The sequence below is a fragment of the Asterias rubens genome, chromosome 18, assembly GCF_902459465.1.
Source record: "Asterias rubens chromosome 18, eAstRub1.3, whole genome shotgun sequence".
Classification (NCBI taxonomy): domain Eukaryota; kingdom Metazoa; phylum Echinodermata; class Asteroidea; order Forcipulatida; family Asteriidae; genus Asterias; species Asterias rubens.
In genome coordinates this window covers 9,069,406-9,096,796 of record NC_047079.1, presented here as the reverse complement: position 1 = coordinate 9,096,796, position 27,391 = coordinate 9,069,406, and the positions used below count along the sequence as shown (strand labels likewise).

General features: G+C 39.5%; 1 protein-coding gene across 1 annotated transcript; it reads left to right on the top strand.

Annotated features, from left to right (window-relative positions):
* Nucleotides 1-314: 314 nt before the first annotated feature.
* On the top strand, nt 315-25,877 carry LOC117302323 (procollagen-lysine,2-oxoglutarate 5-dioxygenase 1-like). Its single transcript, XM_033786220.1, has 19 exons — nt 315-497; nt 3,920-4,017; nt 4,630-4,766; nt 4,949-5,063; nt 5,469-5,630; nt 5,979-6,042; nt 6,203-6,300; nt 6,715-6,816; nt 7,071-7,202; nt 8,046-8,167; nt 9,740-9,841; nt 10,307-10,432; nt 11,003-11,138; nt 11,416-11,529; nt 13,716-13,784; nt 15,808-15,912; nt 16,527-16,673; nt 18,302-18,427; nt 23,606-25,877. The coding sequence occupies exons 1-19, from the start codon at nt 389-391 to the stop codon at nt 23,759-23,761; spliced, it is 2,220 nt and encodes a 739-aa protein (XP_033642111.1). The 5' UTR covers nt 315-388; the 3' UTR covers nt 23,762-25,877.
* The last annotated feature ends 1,514 nt before the right edge of the window (nt 25,878-27,391 follow it).

Here is a 27,391-nt window from a genome sequence, read left to right as displayed (position 1 = left end):
CTCTCTCAAGAAATTGTTCAAGATAAATTAAAATAAACCCCAGAATTTATTTTTTACTTCTTGCAACTATAAGTAAGACTTGGATAAGATCAACATAAACTACCCACACTATTCTGAACACTAAAAACAAAATAAAGTGAACTTTCTGGAAACTTTCTCGTTATCATTCTAGACAGATTCCCCATCTTAACTCTTTCTTATAGTGTTATTAATAATAGGGGAGACGGGGTGTACGGCCGTCTTATTTTGTTGTGATTACGCCCTCAGTTGACGTGTGTACGTGGTCGTGTTTCTCGTCGAAAAGTTAACGAGAGGGGACCTTGTTTTTTTTACACGTAGACACACCATCCACACACAGTGACTGAAACGGAGCAAGTGCAAGTGCAAAATGGCGTCAGAATGCAACAAAATAACATGTCTCCTGCGAATTGTCGCTATTCTTTATGCAATATCTTTGGTTTTTTGCTTGACATGGGCTTCGGACTCCAACGTCAAAGGTATGATTTGTTGGTTTTATTTTACGCTGTTTGTTCACATGGCGTGTCAATGCACGTACAGCGTTAAATGTCAATGAACGATCGCAATTATTATGTGTTGTAGTTTTAAAGTTAAACTTCGCCTTTGGGCATGAAATGTTTCTACTTTTTAGGATTATTATTTGTTTTTTAACTGAAGTGACAGTAGGTATTTCATAAATGACATCAAAGTGTGCCAGTGGGGTGTGCAGCAACGAGTTTGACAAGCCGAGAAGTCTGCCTATAAAAATTAAATTTCAACAACATTGAACATACATGTCAAAAAATGACGTCCCACTCATTTCAACTATTCGATTGTCCTGTTCAGTAAATAAAAGCACGCAGCAACAGACGGCACAGACCCCGCAGACCGCAAAATGGCACCTTGTGTGATTGTGTTTGTCACTCTTTTGTTGCAGTGGTGAGAACTGGCTTTGTTGTATATTTTGTTACATAGGGGCTTGAATGTGATGGGAAAATTCACAATGACACAGGCCATTTGGTCCAAGGTCAACAAGGACAGGACCTGAATTTGAAGTTTGAGGAGAGGGATCATCGTAGGTCTTGTATTGTAGCTGAAAAGTTATCTGGACCAGTCTAAAAAAAAAAGAACCAAGTCAAAATGAGAAGCAGAATAAAATGATGAATAAAAAAACATTATTAAAGGCAGACACTATTTGGTAATTACTCAAAATAATTATTGGCATAAAACTTTTCTTGATTACGAGTATTGGAAGAGGTTGATCATAGTATAAAACATTGTGAGAAACGGCTCCCTCTGAAGTGACGTAGTTTTCGAGAAAGATGTAATTTTCAAAGGATTTGAATTTGAGACCTCAGATTTAGAATTTGAGGTATCAAAATCACAACTTCAACTTGGTGTGACAAGGGTGTTTTGTGTTTTTCATTAATATCTCGCAACTTCGACGACCGATTGAGCTCCAATTTTCTCAGGTTTGTTATTTTATGCATGTTAGGGATACACACCAACTGTGAAGACTACGTACATGTATTCTTTGACAATACCAATAGTGTCCAGTGTTTTTAAGGGAGTAAACATTATCTGGCAGGAAAAAGCAATGGCAACAAAAGTTCAATCCAAGTTCGTCATGTAGGATAGGGAGTCACTAATTGACACAATCAGTTCAGGAATGTGAGGACCAGTTTGGTGTGTCCCTGATAGTACAGTGTACAGTCATGACAGCACTGAACGTGTAGATCTAGACCAATCCTACACCAATGGCTAGACTCAACTCGGCAGACAGGAAGTGAACTCTATCTCCTGCTGTGCGAGTGTAGTATGTGTTGAAAAAACTCCACATATTGAACAGAATGCAGTTGCTAGTGCCCAATATTATAGAGCTGTAACAAATAAAAGCTGAGAAAACTTAATAAAGAGTTTGTTTTTGGTTATAGCTCCTGCATGTTTGATCATGTATCATGACGGGAATTTCATTGCCGTGTTCTCTGTTGGACTCGTGGGGCCCAATTTCATGAAGACTTTTATGATACAATCTTGCCAACCACAGAAAACGTGCTTTAAAACAACAACAAACACAATGAAAAAACAAAATCTGACCTACCAACTCGGAACTTCTTAGTCTGTTTTGACAAAATTTTCTTTTTTTGTATCATTGGATATATAAGAGCATTTTCTTTCTTTACAGAGGAAAGGAAATTTATGCCTCTGAGAGTCAATTTCCTTTTGTGGTTTATTTTACTTGATAAAGGAAATTTTCATTAGAGATAGTCTTAATGCTCAGATCAAGGCAGTGGTGGCCACACCCTATTGACTCTTGTCTAACATCAGTGTTCATAAGCAGCAATCTTTACTAAATAAACCCATCTTTTTCACTCTGCATTCTAAGGTTTTCAATGAGATGAGTCTTTGTTTCTGTTGTTCTACCTTGCCAGTAAGTTTAATTGTTAAAGCATTTTAAAAAGTTACATATTAGAGAGGTTTAGCTGCATGTTCCGTGTGTCGTTAAAATCTCACATAAATTATCTCATATAACGTGAAGTAACCATGTTTCACGCCTGTACGTCTGTGCGAGCAGACGTCATACGTGAGCATGTAATAAGCCCAAAGTGGCGACGTCACCCGGAAACAACACAATTTTTTGACTCTCACGCTCACGTATTGCTCGTGTAACGTGCAGCTATTAAACCTTGCTATTGATTCAGTTCAGTGAGCACAAACTATCCAACAACATGAACAAGTTTGTAAGCATTTTTTCTTTATGACCTTCCAGGTGCACTGGCATGCATACAATAATCCACAGCAACCAATGCAAGTGACACCTATTGTATTTGGACAAAATGTTACTATTTAGGGTAAAAATAGATAGCTTAGTCTGATTGCAATATTGATAATCGATATTGTCACTAGTGTCACTTACAGCGAAGTGTACAGTGTTTAGACGTTTCAAAAACAGTTTTGTTAATTCAGTTTATTCCTGCTCTATTCTTTCCTCCATGATTATAGCTAATGTAAAGCTTGATTGAAGTGTGTGGAAATCACTAACACATGCTGTCTCCCACAATAACAACCAAAAACACTTCATTGTACATTACTTGTTGTATGTGAAATGTAGTGATGCTTCTTCAGGTTCCTCTCCATCAAACCTAGATTTACATCTTTAAGGGCCATCAAAACTGTCTTGGCAGTGAACTGTTTCCCTTTAAAAGCAGCACTGTTACAAGTATAGTTTGACAAAATGCTACACAAAATGTGTCGGGAATTTTCACTATTGGCTACGAATTGTAGCATTCAGTTGCACAAAACACAGTCTTTACATGTAGAAGTATTTTGCTTTGCAACATTGTTGGATGAAATCCTTCTTCTTTTTCATTTAAAGCTGATTTTTTTTTCTTGTTTCCTATTCGTCCTGTTACTAGCGCTAATTGTGCTGTTGGGTGTGTATAATTAAATAAATAAATAAATTTTACAATTTCCAGAAGTGTACCCTGTCTTTTTTTTAAAGCAGCTGTTGACATTGAGGCCAGATGCCTAGAATTGATTATTGACCTTTTATTGTAAACATTTAATGATTTTTGTCAGCTTTAATTGCTCCATTAAACTATTTTGGGTTCAATTCAATGATTATAATCCATACTAAATCTGGTTTGTTGTTACATTGTTCTATTGATTTATCAACTTAGTAGTTATTCCAACAGCTGTTAATTTGTTCGTTGGAAAACAAGAAATCAATTTTTGTCTGGACTCAGTGACTGCTTCATTGTGGAGCATTTAATTTGGGTCAAAAACTGGTTCCATGTATACATAATTTCCTAATTATGGTTCCAAGTGAAAGAAGAGTGATAAAAAAACCCATCACTTTGTCCATGTGCTTTGGTTTATATGTAAGTTCTTTAACATGTATTTGGTATTTGTTTATTTTCAGATAAAAAACGGCTTTTAGTTGTTACCGTAGCAACAAATGCAACAGATGGCTTCAATAGATACATGAGGTCAGCAAAGAAAAATGGATTAAATGTAAAGGTAGGTAATCATGATGGATACAGTGGGGTCAAACAAGTTCATCGGTAGGTCAGATAGAGGTCACATCTCTCGTTTGACAAAATATGAGCAAAATGCTTGAATTCTGAATGACTATACACACTACGGCACCGGCCTCGTTTGGTATTTGTCAAAGAGCAGTCTTCTCACTTGGTGGATCTTGCAACATAAAATAACAAACCTGTAAAAATTTGAACTCAACTGGTCGGCGAAGTTGCAAGAGAATAATGGAAGAAAAATCACCCTTGCGCTTAAAAGTTGTGTGGTTGCAGATGCTTGATTTCGAACCTCAGTTGAGGTCTCGAAATCAATTCAAATATTTTAGTGAGAAATTACTTCTTTCTCAAATGTAGGTTACTTCAGAGGGAGCCGTTTCTCACAATGTTTTATACTATCAACAGTTTTCCATTGCTCGTTACCAAGTCAGTTTTTATGCTAACAAATATTTGGAGTAATAACAAAAGTTTCTGACAACTTCTTGTAGAGACTTTTAGGAAGGTGGCCTAGCAATTTTCTTGTAATTATTTGTGCTGAATTTTTGGACTCTTTTCATTTTCATTTTTTTTAATGTTGGACATGTTTCTCTAAATTTAGGTCGTTGGAATGCATCAGCAGTGGAAGGGCGGAGACATCCTTCATCATCCTGGAGGGGGGCAGAAAGTTAACCTTCTTAAAGAAGCGGTGAAGGAGTATAAAGATGACAAAGATCTTGTGATCATGTTCACAGATAGGTTGGTTAAATACTTACTACTTCAAAGTCTCCATGGTTTAGCTCTATTGGGACATTACTCAAACCCTAATTTCTTACAGCTACTGACTCAGTCCACAGTTTCATACAGCGCTACTGCTACTATTATTGTTTTCATGCAAATTGATCTTGTACTAAGTTAAATGGTTTACTTCAATTCTTTAGTTATGATGTCATCCTCACATCTGATGAAGAAGAGATACTTCGAAAATTCAAAGGAATGGACAGAAATTTGGTATTTTCAGCCGAACCCTATCTTTGGCCTGACAGATCTCTTGAGGTAAGAACTCTTACTAATAGGTTCATGAGAATAAGACAACAAATATTCTCTTCAGGATGTCGCTTCCCTAACTCCCAGTGGGTTTCAGTTTAGGTTTCAGTCCAAGCTCAAGGCTACACCCACCACTGAGCCAAGCCCAGCCACCAGTTAACCCCCCTTAAAGGCAGTGCTTTAGTATCATCCAGCAACAGAGTCCAGCATTCTTCTGCATACGACCAGAGCATACTGATCGAAACATAAAGTTGTCAACCACTAGCTTTTTCAGAACCAAACCACTCAAAACAAGTTTACGCATGGTGCTACTGCAAACCCTTATCTCACCAATTATATAGGAAAGAGCTCTAGCAAAATTGTGATTACATTTTGTCTAAAACATTTATCTTTTCTCACTTTTCTGATTTGTAGAAAGAATACCCTCAAGTGGCGAGTGGTTACTACTTTTTGTGCTCGGGGATGTACATCGGTAATGCTCCGTACTTTTGGAAAGCGCTTACGTGGAGGGATATCGGAGACTCTGGAGATGATCAGCTCTTCTTTACTTATCTTTTTCTCGATAAGAACAAACGAGTAAGTGTTTAGTTTTCATTCTGTATAGTATGCACTGTGACACGTACAGATTTTATTGTGCGTGTCACACACAACTTCAATGCTGTGTAAACTGCACTCAGATTCTGTAACCCACACAGAGACTCTATATCAGGCACAGATGTCATTCTGTAACACCAAACAGAGACTTCTATTCAGCTTGCACACATTTCATTCTCGAACCTGCAAAACCTTAATTCTATGACTCAATCACACATTGTTATTGTCATTATTACTCTACAAACTGTGGCTTGATCTGTTGTTTTTCTCATTGCCAAAGCATCGATTGCATTCGATAACTTTTGTTAACATTGCTTGGTCTTTTCACAGAACTCTTGGAAGATTGCCCTTGATAACAAAGCGGTGCTCTTTCAGAACATGAACGGTGCTGCAGGTGAGAAAACCAATTAAATTTTTCACAAAGAAATTTTTAAAATTCTTTTGCAACGAGCAGTCTTTTGTGTCACACAATTAGTTTCTCCATTGATTTTGTTTGGTTATTATCAACTTACTGGGGTGACTTTTCTTATTTATTTTTTTCATTTTGTTTTTAGGTGATGTTGTGATTAAATTTAATAACAACAAGAGTAGCATTTTCAACTCAAAATACGAGACATTTCCCTCAATGATTCATGGGAACGGAAGGTCAAAGGTAAGAGACGTTGCAGAACATTACAAAAGTATTGACTGAAAAAAAAGCTTTTCATTTTTTCAATATACTTAAATGTCTACCACGGAAATATACTTATGTTAAGTCTACTATTGATACTTAGGTTAATGTTAAAATATACTTTGGTCTACTGTTAAAATGTGTACTGTTGAAATATACTTACGTCTACTGTTGAAATATACTTATGTCTACTACGGAAATATACTTGCATTGAAAGGGAATTGTTTCTCTAAAAGTTTATACTATCAACAGCCACAGTGCTTCTCATCAAGTGAAACGTTTTTATGCTCATTAAGTTTTGGAGTACTTACCAATCTATACCCCTACATTTAACTAACTTGCTGACTTAAAATGACTTGAATAATATTTGTGTTTCTGTTTCAATTGCAATTGCAGACTTTGCTGAATAATTATGGCAATTATTTAGTGGATCAATGGGTACCCATCAAAGGCTGTGTGTCTTGTGAAGAGGACACATTCAGCCTGGAAAATGTCATGGTAGGTGATTATTATAACTATCTTTTCTTACAGATATCCCTTCAGTTGAGTGTGTTTTACAAATGTTTTATGTACTAAAGACCTACTCATACTCACTCTTTCCACTTTTGATTTTGTCCTTAATGTTCTTGAACCTTGAGTCTTAAATCTTCTCTATATACCTCTTGTTTTTTTTAAATCACATTTCAGCCGTTGTCTGAGATGTTTAAATGTTTTTATTAATTTTGATGGCATCACTTTGTATTTCTTTGCAGGAGGATGACCTTCCACAGGTGCTCGTTGCTCTATTCATCGAGATCCCGACACCATTCATCGACGACTTCTTTGAATACTTCGAAGCATTGGACTACCCCAAGAAGAAAATTGATCTTTTCATTCACAACAAGGTAAGACAAAAGTTTGACCTCCTGATGCTACTCTCTACCTATTTAAGACAATTGTACATCCCCTAATAGAGTACTGTTGTTTTATTTGGGCCGGAACTTCTGCCTGTCATTATCTTTATTAGATAGGATGCATAATTGTTGTTGGTGAAATGTTCGCTCGGCCCCATTGACCAGGGTCTATCTAGGACCGCTGGGATGGGATCAATGGGTACCTGTCACAGGCTTGCACAGATTCTTGACCAGGAAGTACTTCATGCGTGCAGTGCATAGCAGTGTGAGTGTGATGCATGATGGGACTTGGCATTTTGGGGACTAACCAATGAGCGTGCTCGATACGTTTGCCCATCCCAGTGCCTTTGGTTAAGGCAAGGCGCTGGGGACGAGCGAAGGTGAAGTGTTGGGATCAATGCTACAACCCCTCTGTAGCCATCTTATGTATTTCTACAGATATTTTCATGATGTAGTTGTGCCACCAGTGTGTCCGACCTGGTTTTTATATCACAATGTTTGAGCGTGAAACCAGACTTTCTGCTTCTTCTCACCCATACACTCTTGATTTGCTGAGATATAACACAAAGAGCCATTCCAAAAGCTTCATTGCACCTACTGCATGTCTTTGGAACTCCTTGCCTGGTGCATGTTTCCCCCATCCTACAATCTAGACTGTTGGATGAGAGGAATATTATTTCCTACCTTTAGCTCCCCTGATTTATTTTTAGCATACGTTGTTCTTGTAGTCCCTTCTCAAGACTGGTTTTTAGCTTAAATTGGGGCAAACTTTGTGCAATATAAAGTTTCAAATTCTACTCTTTCTGAACATAAGCATTTATTTGTGTCTTTCAGGAAAGGCATCATATGAATGCAACAGCCGAGTTCGTCGAGAAGGCGCGGGGCATGTACAAATCAGTCAAATATTACCCCTCTACCAAAAACCTGTCTGAAGCTCAGGGCAGGAACAAAGGCTTGTAAGTGCATACATTTTCTTTACTTCACTTTAAATACCATCAGGGCCCAATTTCATGGAGCTGCTTAAGCACAAAAAGTAGTTATGCACAACAAAATTATGGTAACCAGAATAAGATTACCAGCCAAAATACCATGCCATGTGTCTAATTTTTGACTGGTTTCCTGCTTATTTCTGCTAAGCAGAAAGTTATTAATATTCTTAAATTGTAAATTCTTAATGCAATTTGGTCGTTGGACCGCAAATTTTTGAATGTTTTTAAATGAACTATGAACCGTGAACCATTCATTGCATTGCAATTTCTTGTGGTTGACTTAAGCTAGTACGTATTTGTATTTTTATTGAGATGTTGACATGAACTATTTGCTCATATATTGTGTCCTACTACTTTGCATGTTTTGCATTTAAATATTGTTGATTGTAACCAGAATAAGATTTTAACAAGTTGTACATGTGTTTCATTGCTTTATATATTTGTACATAATTTTATTGACATGAACTGCATTTTATACAATGTTTTATATTGCTATGCTTACATTTTGTGACATGAAGTACATAGTGTGTTGTATTGATATGTTTTTACAAATTGTGTTGACATGAACTACATGGTTTACAATGTTTTATGTTGCTATGCATTGCATATTAAAATTGACATGAACTACTGCCAGTTACAATATAAGCATTGCCGTGCATATTGTAATGTACCTTTTATTGATGTTGAATTTGTTATTATACATGATGCAATATAATTAACTGTTTTCATTTGCAGTAAACTCAACCTTTTCTCCCCTCTTTTTCTGTGAATGTTTTGTATTGTTTGTGTGTACTTCGTTTTTTTTTTCAATTTTTTTTAATATTGTGGTTTGCTTATTGGCCTATACTTTGCTGTGTTCGTAGTCAGATTTTGTGATTTTTTTTTTTTTTTTTTTTGGTAGGCCTATATACTTTGCGAGGGTTCTGTATTATTGGTTGTCGTACTGACAACCTTGAGGAATTTGTAGTGTGAATAAGTTTGTCGCGTATCGTGGGCGAGTGGTCGGGCACGCAAGACTCAAGCTCTGGTGTTTCTGATCAACAGAGTGCTGATCTGTGCCTTGGTCTTGACACTTTGAAGGGCTGTGTCGTCATGATCCAAGCTGGCTTGTGGCTGTACATGGAATTATGAACTCTCACCCAGCTACTGCTCACGCACAGTCGCACTCTCCATTGATAGTGATGGTGCGCGCAAGATGTAACTTGTTGAGAGTTCATAATTCCATGACCAGCCACAGGCATACTTTAATCGTGACGACACAGCCCCCTTTAATTCAGTTTGGTCAGGGGGTCTATCTTTATAATAATAAAAGTTTTGATAATAACTATATATTGGCCATTTTATCATATTATTTAATCTAATAAAAATAGTCTAATTCAAACTTATTCTCTTGTTTTCCTAAAAGGCTTATCTAATGTAGGTCTTCAGTTACTGATGTAGTTTTGTTGAAAACTTAAAAATCAAAGTAATTTGTTTATCCTTTAATTAAGAACCATTTCAGAAACAATTGATGAGATGAGATTTACTTTTCCATTACAGGCAACATTGTGACGACTTGAAGTGTGATTATTACTTCAGCTGTGATTCAGCGGTGCGACTTACTAATCCAAAAACTCTACAACTACTCATTGAGCAGAACAGGTGATTCTATTCCCAATAAGGATGTCATACAAACCCACACAGGGCGGAAATTTGGGATAAAATTCCGCAGGAATTTTCTTTGTTTAACACAAAATCATTTAAAATTTACCTAGTCAGTTTCTTTCAAGGTTTATTACTTAATGTTTAAGTGATTTGGGTCTGAAAAAAAAGAGAAATGGACTGGAACGGGACCTGAACCAAGGACCTCTGGGTCAATGTAGTGGCGCTCTACCAACAAACTTTCCAGCCCTACATGTTGGCGGTCTCCCTATTAGTCAATATCTTTGTTTTTTGGGTGCCAATCAGAAGCCATAAAAATCGTCCCTGGGATCACACCCAAATTACAATACAACCTTGGAAGCGACAGCCAAGGGGTCACCTTACGGGGCTGCAACATTGTGCTATGTTTTCCCCGTGGTTTGTTTTTTGTTATTTGTTTAAATAAATATGTAATTGCTCTTCCAGATCTGTCATTGCGCCACTCGTACGGCGAGAAGGCAAACTGTGGAGTAACTTCTGGGGTGACGTGAACCGTGAGGGTTATTATGCAAGATCTGAGGATTATATTGAAATTGTCAAAGACCAAAAAGTGTAAGTTTCACCCTAGTCATTTAGACGCTCTAGTTTTTAGTCACAAAAACCTAACCGCCATCATCCCACAAACTGCTAATCGCCAGTGAGTGCTATTGTTCAGGGGGTGATAGCGGCTACAGGAATAATAGCGCCCTCTAGCAGTGAACATTTTTTGTTAATGTGTATTCGCGGTTATACAACTGGAACGTCTTGGACCCAATACTAATATTTTGTGTTGTTATACAATGGGGTTAGACATGTTAGAGTGTGAATTTCATTGGTCGAGAATTGATCATGTGTTGTGCTGAAAAGACATGTGTACATAGCTTGGAGAAACACATGGTACATTACCTGGATAGCGCCAACCAGAGTTCCATGGTAACCTGACCCATGAAATTGAGTCCCACTGTTGGCTGGAGTTAGTCACAAGAGGGCAGTATGCTAGCTGAACATGACAGCTGAGCATTTGCCTGTGACAGAATTTGCCATCTTGATTTCTTCATGCAGAGCTTTAAACCCCACTTAAATCTCATGCAGAGCTTTAAACCCCACTTAAATCTTGTTTGTCTTTGTTTCTTTTTGCCGTAGGGGTGTGTGGAACGTAGCTTTCATCTCCAGTATTTATCTGATTCATGGGAACAGGCTCCACGCTCCCCACACGCCCTCGTTTGAACGGGATGACATCGATCCAGATATGGCATTCTGCCAAGACTTACGAGAAAAGGTCAGTGACCTCTAATAGACCATGGATGAGAAATGTCAGACTTTATCTGAATTCAGACTTTTAAAGTTAGCCTGAAAATTATTTTTGTAACATTGTTTTACTCGTTTCTCAAAAACTACAGCACCTCAGCAAGTAATATTTAAACGGAAGCTTTCTACTTTCATTATCTTCAGACTGTGTAAGTTTTATGTAAATCTGTGGACACTGTGTTTTGTGTTGAAAAAAAGTACCCAGACCCTTTAACTTGAATGTCTGTTTTTCTGGTTGAATCCCGCAGGGTATCTTCATGCACATCACTAATAGAGAAACATTTGGCTACCTGGTTGTGACGGAGTATTGCGAGACGGAACATCTACACAATGATCTGTGGGAGATCTGGAGTAACAGAATGGTGAGCTTTGGGTTAGATTAAATAAGATTAGATTAGATTTGGGGGGGGGGGGATTTCGGTTGGTAAGCAACAGCTTATCCCTACTAGCCTGCTATTGTCATTGTCATAACACTGTATGAACATGTACATAGTTCAATATTCAATGACTGCTCAAACATTACAATATTAAAATTTATCTTTGGGGCAAAACAATGAGTTATTTTGGATTTGCAATGCATAAAGAGCCAATAGATCAGATTAAGATTAGATAGGATTTGATCAGATTATGATCTCACTGTGACTGCACTATAGAGGATAAAGATTAAGATCAACTCTAATGGTTTCATGATCTGAACCAGATGCTCGCTGCGTCTGTATTGGTTAATGTATCACCTCACTTAGGCCAACTGGGACCTCTCTAAGTGGTTTGGAGCAACACCAGATGTGCCAATCCATGGCCAACCCCAATCAAACTATTAAAATGCACCATTTCATAGTAGAATGCCAGTCATTCAATTAATCAATCAATTAAATGTCATTTGTATTGCACCGAAATGGTCTTGAGGTCAAGTCAAGTCAAATAACCGTCATCCTATTTCAGAATAATAGCAGATAGGTGTACTTTTGGTAGTTTATGACCCATGAAAACTACTTTGTGAGGAACACTTTTAATAAGACTATGTGAAAATCTCTTATGAGTAGTGTTGGTTCCGAAAAGAACCGGTGGTTGAACCAGTGTTGGCACTTGTCAATCACCAGTTCTTATCAGAACCAATACTACTCCAAAGAGATTTTCACATAGTGTTAAAGACACTGGACACTATTGGTAAATGTCAAAAAACCAGTCTTCTCACTTGGTGTATCTCAACACATGCATAAAATAACAAACTTGTGAAAATTTGAGCTCAATTGGTCATCGAAAATGGTGAGATAATAATGAAAGAAAAAACACCTGTGTCACACAAATTCTAATTCTGAGGTCTCGAAATCAAGTTCATGGAATATTACTTCTTTCTCTAAAACTGTGTTACTTCAGGGGAGCTGTTTCTCACAATGTTTTATACTATCAACCTCTCCCCATTACTCGTTACCAAGTGAGGTTTTATGTTGATAATTATTTTGAGTAATTACCAATAGTGGCCACTGCCTTTAACGCAAACCTTATCTGGTCACTAACTTGTGAAGTAATTGCCAAATTTTTCACCTCAATAACTGAGCAACCCCCACACAAAAAAAAACCTGGAAAAAAATGAAAATGTAATATCCTGAACTTGCTCTCAACCCTGACCTAGTTTATCTCTGGACTAGCGTCATCGGGTTTCACTCGGTTCTTGGTGTGACCTTGAGAGGGGGGGGGGGTGTACAGTAACGAATGTTGGCAATGAGAACTTCCTGTTTGCCCAGCTGATTAAACTCAACTTGTTCTTTCTATCGGCCTCATTTCAATTCCACGTCATTTGTGGCTCTGTTCAGGTGAATTTTTATGTTTATGTTAAAGGTCGTTGTGTGACCTGGTTTTACAGATGCTTGGTTGTTGTCAAGGTTTGAAAGGGAATCAGGGCCTAAATTTCATAAAGCCTGTAAGCACAAAAATTTGCTTCGCATGAAATTTCTTCCTGAATAAAAACCAAATACCAACCAAATTTCCACGTGATTTTCAGGATAAGCAAACAACAGCTGAATGCCAGTAACAAGCAATATGCAACCAAAATTTGGTGGGTAATCTTGTTTTTATCAAGGAAGAAATTTCATGCTAAGCTCATTTTTGTGCTGACAGGCTCTATGAAATTGGGCCCAGCTGTAAACTGCTTTCCAATCATAATAACCTACATTGCATGGCATACTACAAATAATTGTGATGCGATCAAGCTAAATGAGTCATTGTAGGAAATATCAGTATGGAGAAACAAGCCAAAACATGCAGATGTGAAATTTTCAAAAAAAAAGATTTTGTAAATCTAAGTACCAAAATCCATCTTACTTTACATTATCAACTCCTTCCTGAAATAACATTAGGAGTTAAAATTTGCATTGGAAAAAATGTGCTGGCATATAGTTTCAATAAACAATTTGACATGGTATTTTGGTAGGTAATGTTGATCTGGTATAGCATAATTGTTTTGCATAACTTATTTTTAATGTTAGTATTTTTTGTATTGATACTTATTACTATTGTATATTTGATTGTGGTTTTATTTCATTTGAAGGATTGGGAGCGCAAGTACATTCATCCAGGCTATTACGATGCATTGGATCCAGACACTGAGGTCAAACAGGTAGGTCATTTGAGGTCAAAGGTCATTCATTTGCTGTTGCAGACAGTTAGAGGGTTGACTGTATACTGTGTAGATGTACATGTAGTTACCAAATTATCTTATAATTTAATAGTATTAATAGTTTTTGTATAGCGCATATTACAAAAAAAAGTATCTATGCGCTTATGATGTAACCTGATGTAATCTCCTGTGCGGTTTGATTATCTAATAAACTACTTGAAATAACTTTTCAGAAAAGAAAAAAGGCCGTCCGCAAAAAATGCCTCTAGCAATTTTGTCCACCTAAATGCATTCACTTTATGCTATCATTCATCACGTCCATAAATAGCACCACCAGCAGACACACTTGTAGTCTTGTGGTAACCGCATAACTTTTAGGTAGTTATCACAAGTGTTAGAGTCATGCTACCCCCCCCTCCCTCGTTTACAATTTTTAGAAACGGGCCGAGGGTGAGAGAGGGGGGAAATTTGATGTGATCCCTGCTGATGATCGGTTTATTCCATGTCCCCTTTTGGAATTGTAGTTGAGTTACTTTACAAGCAGTGGGTTAGTTATGCTGGGAGAAGTTTTTGGGGGTCGAAGGAGACGGTGGGTAATTGAGGGGATGGTTAGGATAAATTGGTATACTTGGGATATGGGTATAAATAACCCTATTGACCCCCATTTCGTTGGGGGCCAAGACAAGGTGTTTTGAGCCCAGTTGCTTGTTTTTTAATAAGCCATTTGCGTGTTGGATTAGAATATTGTCTGGTACAATGATGTGCTTGATCTCAAGTTACCAATTAAATTTGAATTCCTCACACTATAGAGATTGTTGTTATGTATCATGATTCGGGCAAGCTTTTGCGTTGTTACATGTAGGTAAGAGATGACAAAAGAATGTGGATAACACAATGGTACCAGGGTTTGCTCATCTGGAGGTTGCTATGCAAAGGCTTGCCCCAAACCATTTGACTGGTGACATAGAAACTGCCTTTATAGTCTTAAGAATAAAAATCTGCATCCCCTTATGGTGACCTTCTGGCTGCCGCTTCCCAGGTTGTATTGTACACTTAGGTGTGATCCCTGCAGCCGATTTCACGAAACAATAGGATTAATCCTAACTCGAGTTAGGACAAGTACTAACTTAGGATGGGTTCAATGCGTCCTTTGTATTTGGATACCGAAATGAAACCCAAGTTAGGAAGAGTTTGGTGAAATCGACAGCTGGCTACCAGGCTACACAGTAGCTAATGGTTGTATGGCTTCTGAATGAATTAAGGTCCAGTGACCAGGGGTAATAATGTTGGAAGCGCTTGAGGCGCCCTTTAGGTGTGTAAAGTGCTATATAAAAACTGGCTATTATTATTATTACACGTTCCTGACTTCAGAGACGCTACTTAACTGTCCCATACCATTCAGCTTATCCAATCAGAAACATGAGTATCTTGGTGTACATGAGCAGCTGTTAATGACATAGACCCTAGCTGTTGCAAAGACTAGCAGGTGCCATGCGTACATCTCAACCAGCTGCTGCATTAAGCCGACACATCCAAACTCATTTATCACTCCAGATACGCTTCGTGACAGTGACAACATTAACTGTCCTTCATTTTGCAAAGAAACAAAGAGACCTATAAACTCTTCTGAACCAAACAAAATTATGCCAGCCAAACTACATGAACTATGCAACAATATGTACAATTCGAGACTGGTATCTTGCTTGTTATTTGGTAAGCAGTAATCTCTGCTTAAATTGAGACCAGGGGTCAATTTCATTTCTGCTAGGCAGAAATTGTACTTGTGGCAAGGTAGTTTAGCTGGTAGCCTTTTTCTGGTAATCGTAATTTTGCTAAGCTTAGCTACTTTTTGTGCTTAAGCAGCTGTATGAAATTGGGGTGTGGTCTTTGACAATTATCAATGTTGCACTTGTTAAGCAGATCTGTTAAATTGGGCATATCAGTGTATCACCCAAAGAACATAATGTGTTTAGTTTGAAATTTTTACAATACTATTCTTCATTCTCTTTGTTTATATTGACAGGCGTGTACTGATGTTTACACATTTCCAATGTTCACAAATTTGTTCACGGATCAGCTGATCGAGGAAATGGAATTCTTTGGACAGTGGTCCTCCGGTCAAAATGAAGTGAGTATACAGATGAAGGAACCGTCCAAAGTTGTCAACGTTTTAATCCCAGAGCTGTGTTGTGTTGTCGAGCGGATAAGAGCACCAAACTCAAGCTCTGGTGTTTCTGTTCAGTAGAGTGTGGGTGCGGGTCCCGGTCGTGTCCTTGAGCAAGATACTTACATGTAACTACCATTGCTACTCTCCACCAAGGGGTAGGGTAAATGGGTACCTGTGAGGGCAGAGATGGTTCTTGTGATTGATTTAGCTTCGTAGCACATATTTGTTGCACAGGCTGTATGCTCCCAAGTTACAATGTATCTGAGATGGTCCTTTTGTAGCCCAGTAATCCTTTCTTTCTTACTGACCATCCTTTGCTCTCACCACTTTACTCTAATTGGTCCATAGCCACCAATTGTTTATAATTAGTAGCTTTGATTGGCTATAATTATCCTGCTTTTTCTGGATACCTTCCCCTAATTCTTTGCTCCTCTGTTTCTATAAATGGATATGTTTTTGTTTGAACTTGTTTATACTGCTGAAGAAGGTCCAGTTTGGATCGAAAGCTAAGGCCATCTACCCTACTCATCTTGTGTTTTTTTGTATATATATTTTTTGGTCTCTTTGTTTGTCAGGATGAGAGAATAGCGGGGGGTTATGAGAACGTTCCGACACGTGACATCCACATGAGGCAAATTGACTTCGAGAAACACTTCCTGTTCTTCCTGAGGGAGTTTATTAAACCAATCAGTGAAAAAGTCTACCCCGGCTACGACACCAGGGTAAGAATGAAGGATAGATTTTGAGCACAATTTCATAATTCATGTAAGCAAACTTGCTAAGCACAGAAAACTTTTGTTTAGCAAGAAAATTATACTAGGTAACCAGCCAAAATACCATTTCATATGTACAATTTGTGACTGGGATCCTGCTCATTGCTGCTAAGCAGAAAATTTGTTTGCCTAAGCAGTTCTATGAAATTGTACCCAGGTTTCTCACATCAGCAGTTCCGTTGAGACCCTGCCCCCTCCCCCACCTCCTCTCTCTCCTTGCTCCCCCCCCCAAGGCACAGACGATTATGAAACAAGAGATTCTAGACTGTAACCTATATCAGTTTCCTTTCCTCGGCAGATCGGATTATTTACCCTTCCCCCTCCGCCTTCCCCTCCATTCCTTCCTTGCCCCCTGAGGGGGGATCATGGTCTCGAAGGACACCCTCGTCAAATCCCTTTTACATTTTGTAGATTTATCTTCACCTAGTGATTCAGCAGAAGAGATCATGGCTCGTTAGTTTTGATCGATGCCAGGTGATTTGGATCAGTATTGCAGAGTGGAGTTTCTTGTACAGTGTAGGTCACAGAGGCCATGACCTTCGTTGACCTTGGTCTTGGCCCTACCTCCCCAACCCCTAAAGGTTTTTACAGTTGTGTGTCAAGGGTAGAGATACATGTAGCTGTGTTGGGTCAATACTTTATATCAGTGGACTTTGACCTACCCACACAGCTCACTCTCAAGAAAAAAATCCAGTCAAAGTCAGCGAGAAGAAAACCAAACTAACCCTACATAAGCAGTGTCCAGCATTTTTCAGAGCACGGTCAGAAAACACTGACATAAAAAATTAAAAGAAAAATGGCTCTTCCCTAGCCATCTTTTTTCATCACTAGAGCTATTTTGACACGCTGTCACCGCAAACCTTACTTACTCAGGGAGAATGACCTCATCACAAAATAAACAAGTTTCCAAATAGGTCATCGTCAAGTCCACCTTGCTGTTCAAACTCCATGGTCCCCAAGGAGGGGTTACCAGTCTAATCTTCAATGCCATCTTCTACCTTTTAATGACTCATGATGATTATATTAAGCTTGGAGGGTGAATAAGATAAATGTTAACCCGTCTTGAAGTGGTCCGGGGAAATTGCAAATTTGCTTATATTAGCTGACCCATCGGGTGTGATAAATTTTTGGTTTTATTAGAACTTTAGGTGACAACCTGTTTAGATATTCTGACATGGAGGGGGCGTTTGTTGGAATCCAAATGCAATACAATTCAATTCATCTTTTCTATATCTCCAAAAGGGTTCCTAAAATGCTTGCATCAATATAAAACTTTGAAACATTGAAACCATTAACGTCAGTTCTATGTTTACAATTACACTAAAGACCATTCAAAGGCATGCTAAAAGAACACTAAGCAATATCTATATAAAATTCTACTGCCGCGGAGTAGAGGTTTTGGATACAGGAGGCTTCTCAGTTCTGAAGAGAACTGTCCTGCTTTTTAACAACTACCTGGTTGAAGGTAGATTTCGTGGATTGTTATTAACTTCATTACCGCCGAGTGAGTTCTTAATTTGGCCTCAACATTGACCAGCTTGGCCGAGACTATTATTATTTTTTTCTTTGGTTTACAGTCCAATGCCATCATGAACTTTGTTGTGCGCTACAGACCGGACGAGCAGCCACTCCTCAGACCTCATCATGATTCCTCTACGTACACAATCAATGTTGCCCTTAACACAAGAGGAGTGGATTACGAGGTAGGTCAAAGATCAAATACTTGTTGAACTTACCAATGCGGTGATGGCAAATTGATAAAGCTGCTTAAACACAAACCAATTGTGCTTAGCAGAAAAAGGTCACCAGCCAAACTACCATGTCATATGTATCGATTGCAAATGGTTTCCTGCTTATTCTTTTGCTCAGCAGAAATTTGTTAAGCACTTTTGTCTGCTTAACCTAATTGCTAACCTAATTAGATAAATCCATAAACAAATACACACATCGTAAGTGATCATCTACCCTCATTCCATACCCCCCTGGGTGCTAAGGACATGTAACACCCAACTAGAAACCCCCTCCCTCCCTCCTGAGTTTATCACCCCGCCAATCTGTCTCTGTTTTCACTTTCTCTGAAGCATTTCGGAATCCCCAAAGGTAGGACTGGCGGGATGTGAGCAAATCATTTTCAACCTCCCCTCTGATTTCCTTACGTCAGATAAAGACAGTTGCTGTTATCATGAACTAGAGTGTCGACCCACATTTTTCACATGTTGATTGCATGGCTTGAGTTCAAGTCTTTAGAGACTGTTTATTTCTGTATAATCATCACCATACACCCCCAGCAGACATCCCTAATCCTGATAATTTTTTTTTAAATTTTTTTGTTTCCAGTTCAAATGTCAGCAAAGTAACATGTAAAACCAAAATTTTGTTATGTTTAAAAAAAATCGGAATACTATGGAAAATGTGGTATATTTGGTTTGCGGTAACACCATGTGTGTATCTACTTGCCAGGTAGAGTTTGTTCTTAGAGAACTGTCTTGCCATATATTCTACTACCGCGGAGTAGATGTTCGGGGGTTCGGGAGACTTCTCAGTTCTGAAAAGAACTGTTCTGCCTGGGCGGATGGTATAGAAAATGGGGTGGGACTACTACTTTAGCTTAAAGGATCGTGGTTAAATGTACTACCGCGGAGTCAGTTCTTAAATTGGTCTCAACGTTTCGACTAGCTTGCTCTAGTCATCGTCAGGAAAACATTAGGAATTTTAATTTTTGTTAACAGGTTCTGATCTGTATCCCAATCAGGTAAAAGCACCAAGCACCATTTTAAAATGAGTTGCATTATTCCTTTTATTTTACATTTAAAACAATAAAATTTAATCTGTGCACCAAAGGTTTAAAGTAGATGGGAAATATTTGGAGGGGCACCAAGGCCAAGACCAGAGGCAAGAGAGGCCATGACCCCTAGGCTGATGATTGGAGGGGTGGGGGCAGTGGTGATCGTACCTGTACGTGTCAAAAGCTGCCAGCTGCAGAAGCCTCTGTGCACTAGTACTAGTGTAATCTTCCCCATTGGAACGTCCATTGACAGTTGTCTAAGGTTGACTGACAACTCTTTGACCAACTGCTTTTGCAAATCAATCAATTAATCAATCAGTTAATTTATTCGGTGCCAGCTCGTCAGTTCAGGATTTCGTAATGTCTGGTTTTGGAAGTTTCTTTTAATGAGCTAAGAAACGTATAAAGCTCTTGAGGTGGAGAATCATTCAACACGTGTGAGTAGTTGAGGCGCGCCCCAATTTGGACCACACCCGTTAGTGTTGGACTACCTTGGCTCCAGGCTATTGTTTTTTGTTTTTGTTCCCAAATTGATAGCTTATCGTTACTTAGTGTGATGATTTTTATTGGATGAGTATTCTTAACTCAGAGTTCATCCAGAGTTTGTCAGTCTACGTCAGTGTACGTCAAACCAGGAACACTGGGGTGAGCCCCTTCTCTTTTCGATAATTGCACTTGGTTATTTTACGTGCGTTACACAACACACAGAACCATTGGCTCTAAGACCCATCCAAAGATGGTTAAGTGTCTTGCTCAAGGACACTGGTGTCACGACCGGGACTCCAACCATCTGTCCGCTGATCAGAAACACTAGAGCTTGAGTCTGGTGCTCTTATACTACAGGCCAGGACACCCCACTGTCAGTTGGACCCCGAAGAAAAGAACTTTGACTAGTCTTCGGGTGCTTTAACTTCCATGTTGCTTGCCAACGGACCCCCGGTCTAAGATTTCTCATTCTTGTTTTTTCACTGTGATTGCAGGTTTTTCTTAAAATCTCTGTGACAAGCTCTTATAATATCTGAGAAAAGCTCTTAAAATCTCTTTCTAAATCCCTTAAAATCTCCTTGAGACATCAGATTTTCTTGGAAGAAGTAAGGTAGTCACACAATGGGGTAAGAAGTAGTTTTGGTCCGACTCTAAACTAAACTAAACAGAATACTGCGTCATGTGCACCAACAGCTGAACACCTGTTGTGTTCTATTGATAATTAATTGATAAAGTTGGGTGCTTCCTCTGCCGCTAGGGGGCTTGAGTTGACGAGACTCCACTGTGGTCCTGCTGAAGTGGAAGTCGTTTTGAATGAGTAGGGCTGGTAGGAAGTCATTAACAAGGATTAGGGACTGGTGGTAGGGCTCCAAATCGGGGGGGGGGGGGATCCAAAAAACTGTAGGAGTTGTAACACAGAATCTTTACTGGACTGGGACTTTATTAACAAGACCAGAATCAAAACAAGAAGAAATTAGAATCAAAATCATTAGAACGCATTTTTTGAGCAGCGCGTATTGCACAAACATCAGTGCACGGATCCTGAGCTGGAGCCCAAGCCGAGGTTTGAGAAAGGCCCTTAGTAAAGCATGGTGTCCTTGCCATTACAGTTCTACCTGTATGATTTATCACGAGTCTGAGTACTGCTCTTGACCTCGACTCCTATGTACATGTAGCTCAGCCACACGAGGGCCTAGTGTGGCTGTGACCTTTACAGGGGTCATTTTATTGACCTATATCTCATGGCCCTCAGTTTGAAAGTTCAGTGTTTCTGATAGTTGGTTACCACAAGCATGTCAGGCAATGAAATGTAACATTAGAAACAATAATTTGTTTTGCCCCCCTGGTTTGTTGGTAGAACCCTTATATAAGTAGAACCCTTATACTGTTATAAGTGTCGTAAAGGTCTTGTGACCTTAGTAGTTCTTCATTCTTGTCTAGCCCCCCCCCCCCCACCCCCTCACCAAAGCTTCCCAGAACAGTTTAAGGTTAACATGTTTGGACATATCATGCATGTCATCAAACAATACAACCCGCCTAGATATGTAACTGTAATGAATATTGATGGACCGACCGATGACCAGTCTGTTAATCCTGCAGTTCCAACTCTTACGACCCTCGATTCTTCCTACCTCCATGATTCCACATACACTAAGATTCATTCAAGGAAGAGTCATAGATTGGTGAATGCTCAAAAATGAATGACCATAAAAACTACTTGTTATGAAGCATTGCAGCTATTGATGGTACAAACTGTTTTTTTTCTTTCATTATTCTCTTGCAACTTTGACAACCACTTTAGCTCAAATTTTCACAGGTTTGTTATTGTAAGCATATGTTGGGATACACCAAGTGAGAATACTGGTCTTTGACAAGTACCACAAGCATAAACCTGCCTTAAAAGCTATTTCATTTTAAAGTCATCAAAGTTTTTTTGATGATAGTTGCCAGATCGATACTAGGTATCTACATGTATAGAATATTTTTAACATCTTTAAAGAAATGACTAAGAATTGCGGGAGATAGCTTGTTTCGTTTCCAGCACAAACAACAACGTAGGATGTGTCATTAACCATTTTTAGGAGCTGCCAATTTTAGTCTTGGGGAAGTGCCGTTGACATTGGCATTGAAGAAGTTCGTTTTGATAGGATGAGGTTTGTATGCGGTGCCAGGGGATGGGATGGTGTTATGCCATAGTACTTATCAAGTAATAAACCACAAGAGAATCTGACTGGGCAAATTTTAAACAACTCAGGGTTGACTAGATGGGGACTAGAATCTGCCACATCTGGATTAACACGCTGGCTCTCTGCCAACTGAGGTATCTAGCCCTAATTTTGGCAGTATCCCTATTTTGTCAATATCTTTGTCCAGGCACTGCCAGGGGTGCTAGTCAGAAGCTATATAAACGTAAACTGCTGTATAACAAGGGAGTCAGGGATCACAACAGTATTTATCATTTTATTTATTTATTTGTCACCAATATTCCTGTAAAATTATTGTTGTACAAATGGAAATATAACAAACAAACAAACAAATAACAGCCAGGGGATCACTTAAAGGGGATGCGCCTTTTTATTTCCTCAAACTATAGACACAGTAGCTATGTCAAGTGGTTTGGGGCAAGCTTTGGTATACATGTACATGTAGCAACCTCCAGATGAGCAGACCTTGGTACCATCTCTTTTGACATTTATACCCCAGGTTATTTTGGTTGGTAAGCAATTTGTGACAGCTAATCCCACTCTTTTTGGTGCTAACTAAAACAAATATTTAGACAACTTTATCACACTCAAAAACTCCCTTTGAAATGTCCGCAACCAATGATTGCGCATTTCCCATACTCCTTTATCGCCTTGCCCTCCATGTCTTGATGGGGCGACCCACGTACAGGAGGAGAGACAGATGAGTACTACTTACTCAGCTGTTCTTGGTAAGCAAGTCACTGACGGACACAAACCGGCTTAAGATGGTACCAATTTAACTCGTCAAGTCGTGAGTCGTGTAAATTACTCGGACAAGGCCTGTGAACTTGGAAGGCTGGATCGGGGGGCTTACTGATACACCCCCCCCCCCCTGTTCCCGGGGACCGACTTTGGGTCTTGTCGAACTCTACTGATTGGTCATCAGGGTTGATGTACTGATTTAATCTATCTGGTGCCATGGATGGGGAGAGGGGTTGAGGGGAGGGGAGGAGCATGTGGGCTACATGTTACATGGCTTAGATGACTATGAAGTAACTACGAATTAACACCAGGTTGCGATAAAAATAGTGGTTCTGTGATAAAGCTATGAATAATCAATTGATACACAGAAACTGCAGTTCAAAGAAGAGAATACATGTGTAAAGTGATAAAGGCATTTACTGAGAAATGCATTTTTTAAACTGTAAAAATAGGGGATACTGTATGAAGTAGGCCTATGCGTCGGTGTGTATGTATGATAGCCTGCTGAGGGATGTAGTTTTTTCAACACGTTTTAAAAAAAATGGCCGCATCCCGGGCAACGTAACTAGGCCAGTGTGCCTATAGTTCTTATATAAATCTATGATCTGACATCACAGTCGCCATTTTGTTTGTTTATGAATCCATTTATCTTTTAACCTCTACAGGGAGGAGGCGCACGTTTCATCCGCTACAACTGCAGCGTCATCGGCCTGCCAAAGGGACATCTTCTGTTGCACCCCGGTCGACTCACTCACTACCACGAGGGTCTCCGAACGACCAACGGAACCCGTTACATTCTCGTGTCCTTCATCGACCCCTGAGTAGGTCAGTCACCCTTGACCTTTGACACCCTGAAATTGGACTTAATGGTGCTAAATCTGTTTTTTCTACTTCTCTGTATGAGTCAGGTATTTTTATACTCGTAAGTCTCCCCTTCCCCCTTCCTCAATCTGACTCTTGTTTTGTTCAGAATTTCAAAATGTGCCAAGATTAAATTATGGAAAAAGTTTGCTGTAAATACAAGGGAATTCCCCAGTTTTGGTTTAATTGTTCATGCTAATGTCATAAACATAAATTTAATTATGTTAGGGCTTTTTTCCCTTGGAATTGTTTCAATTTTGAACTTTTTTAAATTTTTATTAGTGGCAAGATACTTAAAGGTGTTTGAAGCTAGTTTTTCAGTTGAGTGATTGTTAAGATAATTGATAAGTTTTGTTGCTTTTATTTGTTCTTTCCGCTGTGCCTGCCTTACTCCTACGTACTAGTTTGGGAAGCTGTTGGGATGTCAATTGTCGGGCTTTTGGGATGTCAAGATTGATTTTCTTAACCCTTTAGAGACCCCAAGAGGCTTGACCTCGGCGTTCGCTAAGGGATGCTACCAAGATGCCCACAAGGCATGGCTGCAGAAGACTGCTACAAAAATACCTTTGTGGCATAGTGGCCGCAAACGGCTGCTTGCTTCCAAAATGCTCTTGTAGCCTTGGGGCCGCAGAGGGTTGACCAAAATACCAACAATGGTTACGGATGGCTTCTACTAAAATTCTCATTAGACATGGCGGCCCCTGAAAGGTGGCTGCTATCAAAGTTTCTATATGGCATGGCAGCCACAGGCGGCTATTCCAAAGTGCCTAAATGGCCAGTAAAACTCCTGAGTTGTAATACCCAAGACGTTTCACATCTACAATAAGGAGGTGCAGACTACTCGCATGCCATTCTCGTCCGTTTTTATTCCTGGAAATTGCAGTTCTTATATTTATTTGTTGAAATATTGTGGTATGAAGTACACAGCACCTTTGTCTTAAAATGGCATCATCTAACCACCTCACCTGCCAAGTTTATTGTTGTTGTCTCTCGCTTAGGAAGGAGTTGTTTTTTTTACGCCCAGAATTCCCAAAGTTCTCAGAAGTTTTGTTTCTTCAAAGTACTAACCTTTTGGGGTTACGCGTCTTTAAGATAACCAGGTACTTCCCCTTCGAAGTACATGCATGTCATTCTAATCCTCTTAAAACATTAAGAAGGGCGGATTAACAAGATGTTACCGGCACCTCACAACTGTTCGGATCTTGGGCTATTACGGGTTGACGGTTGCAGCAAGTACTCCTTGCAACCTCCTCTATCGCTCTGCCAGCCCAGGCCGCAAGTCAACTCTGATTCCAGGATGGTCTGATTAAACCATCCATCTTGATGTGTCAGAATACTCTTCTTACCCGCCCCCCTCGCTTCTCTGTCCCTGTTTGAAGATGGTAGCCTCAAGTTTCCTGAACTAACTCTGACAGCGTCTGGTCTGATCGAAGATATGTGTTTGTTTTGTTATTCTACTTTCTTGTGTGTTCCATTTTTTCTGATTTGACATCTTTGGAGAGTGTGGCGATAAGGCTCTCGCTGCTTATCTCGTTGAAACCAGAGCTCCCTGCTGAGTCGGTCCGACTTGGCTACTCATGGCTCTGATTGTTTGCCCCGTTCGTTGAAATGTTCTCTGCTCACTGACTGTGACTGTTTGTTTTAGACTGTGAGTTATGATGACTCTTCACTTCAGTATGGTGTAATTGCTGCCCTTAACTCATAGTTCTGAACAGCTGGACTGTCTTTATTCTGGGATGTGTAAGCTGGGGTCTCTTTCTTGCCGACTTTAACTTTCTGTGAATGCATCTGAAGAGTTGACATTTTTGGTCTGCTAGTTTTCATCTCATAGTTAGACACAGCTATATTGTACACAGTCTTCATACATAACCCGTCTTAATGCATAGGTTTCCTTCCTGAATCTTTAATTTCATGGTTTTGGTAATAAAAAATGTACACTGTGCACATAACTGTTTGTAAAGTACATGTAGGACAGCAAAACCACTGGAGGGTATTTTGGCTTTGTACATGTATCTGCACCTTTACACACAAACTCCTGCAGGTAGAGATGATCTCATAACCAACTGAAAAATGTGTCCCCCCCCCACCCACCCCCGTCCCCACTGTCCACTCAATAGTCAATCCACATGTATCATTTAGGGACAGTTGGCACATAACTGTTTGTAAACTAGGACAACAAAATCCCAGGAGGATGTTTTGGCGTCCAAGCACCTGTACACACAGACACCTGTAGAGAGAGATTATCTCATAACCAACTGCAAAATGTGCCCCCCCCCCCACCCCTCACTGTCACCTCAATAGTCAATCCACATGTATCATTTAGGGACAGTTCGCACATAACTGTTTGTAAACTAGGACAACAAAATCACAGGAGGATGTTTTGGCTTCCAAACACCTGTGTAGTGTAAGATTATCCCATAACTAACTGTGATATGTGTCGTCTGCATTTTCAGTTTTTCCGTTAAGTGATGACTGTTTGATCCGGAGATGTAATTAATGCTTGTTAAGAGTCAGCCAAGTGTCAGCGATGGGACATTGGTTTTTTTGTTTTGTTTTGGTGTCAAGCTGTCAACAATGTGTTTCCTTTGTCAGTGTTGTGGCTGAGTAATTAACAATAATAGTGTTTTTTTATATAGCGCTCATATCCGTCACTCAGTGATGCTCAAGGCGCTTCAACATTCAGTATTTTCCTGCAAAGTGTAAGGGACTACGTCTGAATTATGAGACCTACATGTACATGTACTCCTTTTAACATAGCAATACATGTACATGTATATGATGTTTTTACAAGGTGCTGTGGGGTAAAGCGTCGTGGTTAAGTGTTTTGCTCAAGGTCACAGATGTTACAACTGGGACTCGAAACCCACGCTCTGCTGATCAGAAACACCAGAGCTTGAGGCTGGTGGTCTAAACCGTGGTTATGACACGCAACAAGAGAATTGGACTGTAGTAACACCATGTACATGTGTACACGAGTAGGATTTGACTTGACACCTAGTTGTACCCATCACCCAGTGTGATGGTGCCTCAACCCCAAATAACCCAGGGTGGATTACAAACCAACAATGCAACCAATTCTGACAATCCCATACCCCAATCCTAATCTGAAACCCATACACACATGTTGGTGTAAGCCTCAATGTCATACCCAGATGTACCCATCACCCATTTGATGGTTTGATGTACGCTAAACTACCAGCAATGGTTCAAGGTTGGTTGTCGTCACCCACTTGCTTTGACCTTCTCATCTTACCCAGTTCCCCTTAAATGACAGAGCAGCTGTGGGCTATATGATCCTGCTCGCCCCTATTCCTAATTGGGCACAATCACTGTTCATCCAAGTCTGGCCTGCAAGGCATCTCAACCCAATTCCTGCATGCAAAGTGACCTCAATCTCACTCATATTCCCCCATGTAATGAGGATATTCCCAATTGGGCTCATGAGCAACATTGTATATTTAACACAAGGCTCGGATAACAGTTGTCCCAATTACAGGGAGTCTCATTTTTGGAGTTGATAAAATTACAAGGCTTGCCTGGCATGTGTTTGTGGTGATCCATGGGTACCCAGGAGGGGTGAAGGGGAGATA

Bases quoted from the DNA above. Each gene is read 5' to 3' on its own strand.
- LOC117302323 (XM_033786220.1), top strand. From the start codon at position 389: ATGGCGTCAGAATGCAACAAAATAACATGTCTCCTGCGAATTGTCGCT. The intron at 4,767-4,948 runs GTTGGTTAAATA...TCAATTCTTTAG, and splicing joins GTGATCATGTTCACAGATAG to TTATGATGTCATCCTCACAT. The intron at 18,428-23,605 runs GTAGGTCAAAGA...TAACCTCTACAG, and splicing joins CAAGAGGAGTGGATTACGAG to GGAGGAGGCGCACGTTTCAT.